The 7708-nt window shown below is 35.5% G+C and overlaps 1 protein-coding gene across 1 annotated transcript in view; it reads left to right on the plus strand.

The window, feature by feature from the left end:
• The window catches only part of PFKL (phosphofructokinase, liver type), a gene marked incomplete in the record, with an annotated part of 36283 nt that overhangs the window by 21966 nt on the left and 6609 nt on the right, over nt 1-7708 (plus strand). The window contains 6 exon segments of the mRNA XM_072418833.1: nt 1-30; nt 985-1055; nt 2694-2781; nt 3849-4001; nt 4318-4482; nt 5473-5534. Of these exon segments, the coding sequence (XP_072274934.1) occupies nt 1-30; nt 985-1055; nt 2694-2781; nt 3849-4001; nt 4318-4482; nt 5473-5534 (569 nt within the window).

The raw sequence follows: 7708 nt of genomic DNA on the forward strand, positions 1-7708 counted from the left end.
GAGGGATTTGAAGGCCTCTCAGAAGGACAGGTAATTTCATTCTTTTTTTTATTTTGCACAGTTTTTTGCACCAGGATTTCAGTGTTTATTATAAACATGATGGTAGACATCATTGTATGTTTACTAACATAAGATACTAACAGATTGAATAGGAAATCTTATGGGCTGAAGTGCAGGTAAGATCAAATCCTTTTTGTTTCGAATAGAGGAGGGAAATGTTAAGAGCCTTTATTAATGTTAATATTGCTGTCCGTTTTCCCACTGGGAAGATTTTCCACTCTGGTAGTAAAAAACAGGTAGTAAAAAAGTTTTGCTAAAGAGTTTTTAGGAGATGAGATGAATTTCCCTCATTAAATTTTGCTTCCTTCCTTTTTCTACTCTGGGACAGCAAGCGAAGAGAAATCTTCCCAATATTATTATTATTGTTGTTAATAAACAGGATTTATATAGCGCCAACATATTACGCAGCGCTGTACATTAAATAGGGTATACATGTAGCAATAATAAACTCTGCATTTTAACCCTTACCTGCTTTATTTAAAGTTTTGTTATTTATACAGTTTAGTGTATGGACATGGTATACCGCTACTATTAATACGTTTTGGAAAGATTTGAGATGTAATAACCATTTACACCTGTAAACATCTTGGCCAGTTTTTATGTCATAGTGTTTTCCTTTTTTAGTTTAATTTTTTTTCTAAAATTTTTACCATTGCCTATCATTCCACACTTAATCCCATATTTTTTTTAGTTTAGCTTTGTATAGTTACCCAAATGTGTGTGGGAAGGTAAAGTAAATGAATAAAAAAACAGGTACTTTGCTCTGCTCTTTTAGGTAATCAACCTCATTGTTGTGTACATGTATCAAAATGGTTTGTTTTATGATTTTCTATTGAAAGCACCATGTTGTGGGAAATAGTTAAATCTCCTATTAATATTGTTCTAATTACTTTTTGTTTTGTTTTTTGTTTTTTCGAATTTAAGATTAAAGAAGTTTGCTGGCATGATGTTGCTGGATGGCTAGGACGTGGAGGTTCACTGCTAGGAACAAAAAGGTCAGCCCCAGTGCCAATAATATATTTTTATCAGTACTGTGCTGTCAATATACATGTTTATTATATAATGTATTTTATTAGTTTTTAGTGTATAGGAAGTTGTAATGTAATATTCTAATGTGCTTACTGTTCTGTATGAATAATACATTAAATTGAATGTATTTTCAAAAAGTGCTTAATTTCCAAGTAGTAATAACCACACAACCTCTGTACAAAACACTACCCATGTTTTCCTAATAAATAATGGTGTTTATTAATATTAGGTTAATATTATGTTTTTGTAGCCTATCAACTAACAAATTAAATATAACTTAAGTATTGCATCATGCTATATTAAGCATCGTTCTAAGTAAGCCTTATATCATCTTGACCACTAAAAGCGTTTAAAAACCAAAAACAGACATGTCATATATTGCAGCTAAACATTCCTAAGATGTGGTGGTTGCATTAGCTTTCTTATATTAGGCTTTTTTCACCTGATAATTTTGTAAATCACACATTTCCTGTCCCTGGGTAGCCAATCTTATTCCTCCCACTGTACCTATAAAGGGTCAACAGTCATCACCCAAGCTGGACAAATTTTTTTTTTAAATCTGTATTATATTAGGACTAATTGAATTAATAGTTTGTGATAGTTTAGGTGAATATTATATAGATTTAATTCAAATTATACAATTTAATTTTAACAATATAATATAAGGACAGATATTTGTAACCATGCAATATCAAAGTAATTGTATATAGTAAAATAAATTTAGTTTGGGAAATTAGTTGCAATTCCAAGGTGCCCCACACATTGTGGCTTGGCTTGGCAGATAGTCACAGACATGTTGCATATATTGGTTTTATTAATAATAAACAGTATTTATATAGTGCCAGCATATTACACAGCGCTGTATATTAAATAAGGGTTGTACATGACAGACAGAGAATGACACAGAATGAGGAGAGGACTCTGCTCCAAAGAGCTTACAATCTAGGAGGTAGGGGGGAAGTAGCGCACACCAGGGGGGATCTGGATTGGTGGGAAGTAGTGAGGGTTTAGGAGACAGAAGAAGACGAGTTCGAAAAGATGAGTTTTAGGAGCTCTTTTAAATGTGCAGAAATTAGGAGTAAGTTGAATAGGATGAGGAAGACCATTCCAGAGAGTCAGGGCAGCTCTAGAAAAGTCTTGGAGCTATGCGTGTGATGAAGTCATTATTAGGTCATGGGAGGGGTGGAGAGAGCGGCTAGGGAGGTATATTTCTATTAGGGCAGAAAGGTAAGTGGGACAAGAGCTGTAGAGGGATTTGAAGGCAAAGCACGGGAGTTTGAATTTGATTTTAGGGTGAAATGGAAGCCAGTGTAGAGAACTGCAGAGAGAGGCAGTAGAAGAGGAGCGATGGGAAGTGGTGTCCTTAGACAGAAAACATGATTACCAACCAGAGAAATGCAATTTCTTTAGATAAAATATTGTCTCTGTGTTTTCAGGAGTTTGATTAACCAGTAGGCACAACACAATTATAAACACTGCATGTGACCGTTATAAAGTATGCATGTGATCTCCTACATTAAAATGACCATTATTTGGTCTCATGTACTACATGTTTCATCATTGTAAAAGTATTGAATGCATTTTTTCTGTTTTGTTTTTTTAAGAACAATGCCAAAGAATATTTTACCAAAGATTGTGGAAAACATCAGAAAACATAACATCCAGGCTCTTTTGGTTATTGGAGGGTTTGAAGTAAGTTTAACATTTCAAACTACATCTGGATTTGCCCTTCCGAAACCTGCAGGACAACCTTACCACTGGTTCATTGCATATCTCCCTTATGCTCACCATCCATCTCCAGGAGACATTCAAAGCTGAACCACAATCCTCCTTGAGCTCTGTGTATAGCTTGCTGTTGCCAGCCCATTCCAACCTCCTGCCAAGCTCCTGTTTGTGGAGAGGCTGGAAGAGATTTGGTATAGCAACTACGGACCCTGCTCCTGGTTTCCGCCAAAGCTAATCACCTGCCGCATTGCTATTTCACATAACGCAGTCCCTGCTTATCTTTTCCAGGACCTCCTTCCCCCAGACCCGGGTACCGGCGGTAGAAAAAGTATTAATAGTCATTCACTGCCTTTGCATTGTCCAGTAACAAGGCAGAAGTTGGGGGATCTGTGGATTGTGACTAAACAGTATTGAATATTGCAATAGAAGAGTGAGGTCACCAACATGACTGTCCAGCACCAAAGGCTTGGAACTGGCTGGACAGGAATACAATTCATTTTGGGGATAAACTGCTTTTATATAAGCATTTCAAATGTAAATAGTTGATGCTTATAGTCTCTCTATGTCAGGACTGAAAAAATTGTGAGACTATAAGTATTCAAACTTTTTAATTTTATGATATATCTAATCAAAAGTGTAAAAAAAAATGGCTTTTAGTTTTAATACCATGACTAACCAATCCACAAAATAGACTGCCTTACCTGAAAAATTTTAAATTAATGTTCTCTCTAAATATCAATTAAAAATTAAAAAGTTTTTGTTTAATCGACCAATAATACTCCATACATAGTGTATGGCTGACTTTAATTTTGTGAAGCTTGCAATATTCAAACTGCAAACAGTTTTTGTTGTTCTGTGATGCTGACAATTGGAACTTTGTGATAACGGGCTTTTTTTTTTCTTATACATGTTTCTGTTTATTTCTATAGAAAATAAAAAAATATTTTCTTGTACAGGACAAATAAGATCTATATATTAATATAATATCTATACATTATTCTTTAAAATGAATTTTTTTTTTTTTAATTTGACAGGCTTATGAAGGAGTGTTACAACTTGTTGAAGCTCGGGAACAATATGAGGAACTTTGTATCATTATGTGTGTCATTCCTGCAACTATCAGTAATAATGTTCCAGGCACTGACTTTAGTATTGGCTCAGATACAGCTGTCAATGCAGCCATGGAGGTAATTTGTTTTGTATATTTTCCACTTTACCATAAAAAGTCCAAAAGTCAAAGCATTCTGCCCTTATTACCATATCATTGGGATCAGACAGGTGCACAAGAGGATGTTTTATGGCTGTTATGTGATACCTGCTGCAAATTTTATTGTGACCAAAGATGATGGTTGGATGCACAGGCCAAATATATGTTGCACAAAAATACCTGACTATATTAAAACAAATGTTCCCAACTCATATATATTTGACCAATGTTCAGCCTAATTGGTTTTCAAGATGAATGTTAGCAAATTACATAAGTTCTGTTTTTAATTTCAATAGAGCTGTGACCGCATTAAACAATCTGCTTCTGGAACAAAGAGGCGCGTGTTCATTGTAGAAACTATGGGTGGATACTGTGGCTACCTTGCTACGATGACAGGAGTAGCTGTTGGAGCTGATGCTTCTTATATTTTTGAGGACAAGTTTAACATTCATGATCTTAAGGTGAGATGTTGTGTTGCTGTTGTTTGTTCACAGAAATAATATTGTGTTCCAAGAAAACATCACTTACATATATTCTACAATATTAAAGAATTTTTTTTCCTCCTAGTATCTGTTCCACTTTTCATCCAGTTGTTTTCTCCCAATTTTTAGATTTTCTATACTGCCAAAAACATATTTGACTGTTAAGTCAAACTCACTAATATTATTCTCTTAGATTTGCCATTTGCACTACCTATACTGTTCTTTCCGGCACTAGTATTGTAGTTTATTTCACAGGTTATGCTTTTTTCAAATAGATTTATTGAGTATTTAAGTCATCAGGGGCTCATTTATCAGAGGCAGGGTAAACATGGTGTTCGCCAAAAAGTGTCATTAATAATGCTGTTTGACCCGTTTTATAAAAGTGCCAATTAGTTAAAAAGATTTTTCAAGAGAAAAGCCAGTTTATGCACAGCGCCTGGTGTATCAAAGACCCATCAAACTAATCTTTAAAAGTGGAAAACACCTTGAACTACAATGGGGATCAGTGGTGTTTGTTTCAAAGACTTAAATCACCATCTTTTAGATATAGTACCATTAATTAGCTCATACCTCTGCAGGTGCTTATTGGTTGAAATTAAATTGCATAGGGTAATTACAGTATGACGATAAAACCCTTGTTCACCATCGTAAACATAAATGTGGCATTATAAAAGCGGCAATCAAAAAATAATAGCGTTTTCCTAAAGGATAAACACCATTTAATAAATAGGCTCCATAGTGTTTAAGGTAAAATGCTAGAATATCAAGAATGCAATCTTACAAATGAACACAAGAAGCATATTACTGGATTTAAAACTTGCAAAAATTAAGTAAGTCTGTAATGTTCATTGCTGCATTAGAACTAGAATTGGATTTATATTTACACTGGTTTCCATTTTTTTACTTCTTGCTTCTGTTTTGCATATCAAGTATTTTTGTTTCTAATATGAGTTTTTGCCCTATTTTTAGTCAAACGTGGACCACTTGACTGACAAAATGAAGACTGATATTCAAAGAGGTCTTGTGCTGAGGTATGATACGCTTACTAGATGTGTATTTGTTCAGCCACATCAGTTTGTTTTCAGATACACATGACATATGACACATGACAAAACATTTGAATCAACTTTGGGTGGAAGTAGTTTAACAGTAAGTATAGATTTAGGTGGAGAAAACTGAAGCAACTATAAAATATGTGAAAATACACAAGCTGCATGGACAGTGTCCTGACTGGCCCAACACTGGACCATGGTGCTGCCAGACACCCATTCCAACCAATAATCCACCATGCAGTATTTGTGTTTTGTAGCCAAATCTGGCCTAACTATTAAAATCTGGTACATTAGTTTGTTTTGGGTACTGCATGAACTTGTTTTATGATGTTGTTTATGGCTATAGCATAACTTGTAGCTGAATGTGTTTTAACAACAAGCAGACAATAGAAGCACGCCAATTGTGTGTACCAATGATCACATCCCGCTGACACTTGTAGTAAACAGAGCACAATCCTGTCACTTACAGTAATCACAAAGATAATAGTACTAAATTAAATCATGTTACAGAATATAAGAATTTACACAGAATTACCTTTGTATGTAGCACACTGATGAAATTGTATCCTCTCCAGCCTTGGAGAGCTTTATTAAATCAGGTCCATCTAAATAATCAGGTTATCTCGGTTATAAAAAGTAATGTAGTAAGAGACAATGGGGAGGGAAATGTACGTGCGAGGACTTTAGAGTTTTGCACCAGTAATACATTAAAGAAAGAAAAGGTACAACTTCACAGGCTATACTTGTGCTAACAAGGTGTCATTGGCTAATCTGCTACATTAATGTGTGTGTATGTATGTATATGTATGTGTGTATGTATGTATATGTATGTATGTGTATATGTATGCAATTCCCCACTCTGTGCCTATTTATCCCCTGCTGATCATCCCTTCCCACTTACCGGTCTGTTTCCCTCCGCCGGCTTGCTTCCGGGATCGCGGGGGCACGCTTGCTCTCCCAGCTTGCTTCCAGGATCGCGTGTGCAGGCTTCCCCTCGCTGGGTCTGCAGGAAGGCAGAGACACGCGCTGCAGCCAGGAGGAGAGGAGAGAAAACGAGAAGCACGCGGGATCGCGGTATCGGGTAAGTATGTTACCGGTTTTAATTATTTTTTAAACCTGCATTCGCCGTATAGGACGCACCCACTTTTCCCCCCCAGTTTTGTGGAAGAAAAAGTGCGTCTTATACGCCGAAAAATACGGTATATATATATATAATATTTTTTTTATTTTTATTTATTTTTTTTTTTTTATTTAGTATGTGATAATCTTCCCTTAAGTTTGTTAGTGAAATTTGTTGTGTCAGATAACACATTCCATCTGTGGCCTGCCTCAGATAAGGTTACACATTTAAGCAGAATCTAAGTTCACATTTGTCTAGACACCTCCTGTTTTACAAACAGGGTTTATGGGTTCATCCATTAAAGGGTATTGCATTCCTAGCAAAGAATGTTCATGTTTAACTTGGGGCAGCTGCTTGTTTAGTAGAAAAATTTGGCAAGTGTCATCATTTATTGGGCAGACCTAGATTAGGGGTGATAGCAAAGTGGTCACTTGAGAATTTGTGGGCCTCCCAGCAAATGTGCCATATGTTTGCTCTGTTGTGATGAGAATGTGGGAAGAAAAGATTCTACCCATGTAAACAGTCTGACGTTGATGTAGTATATAAATCTGTTTTTAATTATTTGCAGCTGCAGGGGGGATACTGTGTGTGTATGTTTTACATTGTGTTACATTTTCTTTCTACTTGCCATATATTTTGTTAAATTGTATGGTTTGGTGGTACAGCTTGTATTTGATCTTATAAACAACAACTTTTTTAACCCCCATACATGGTCAGGTAGTTAGGGACATGAAGCAGCAATATTTAAATGTATATAAAATCTAGCTTTATTTGTGTTTGATTTGTAAAAGCTGAGCATATACATAAGCTAGTCTGTAGGAATTGCTTATGTATATGCTCAGGAATATTGCTTAGGAAATTCCTTATTATTAGTTTATAATAGCCTTCGTGATATGGTTTTACCAGCTTCTCTACCAATGCACATATATTAAAACATACGTTGAGGCCCTCGTTTTCTCGCTCTGTTATGCATGGCGATACCCACTTGCTGTTGTACATCTGGTGTTTTCATGGACAGTTTTTTTTTTTTTTT

The sequence above is a fragment of the Pyxicephalus adspersus genome, chromosome 7, assembly GCF_032062135.1.
Source record: "Pyxicephalus adspersus chromosome 7, UCB_Pads_2.0, whole genome shotgun sequence".
Lineage (NCBI taxonomy): Eukaryota > Metazoa > Chordata > Amphibia > Anura > Pyxicephalidae > Pyxicephalus > Pyxicephalus adspersus.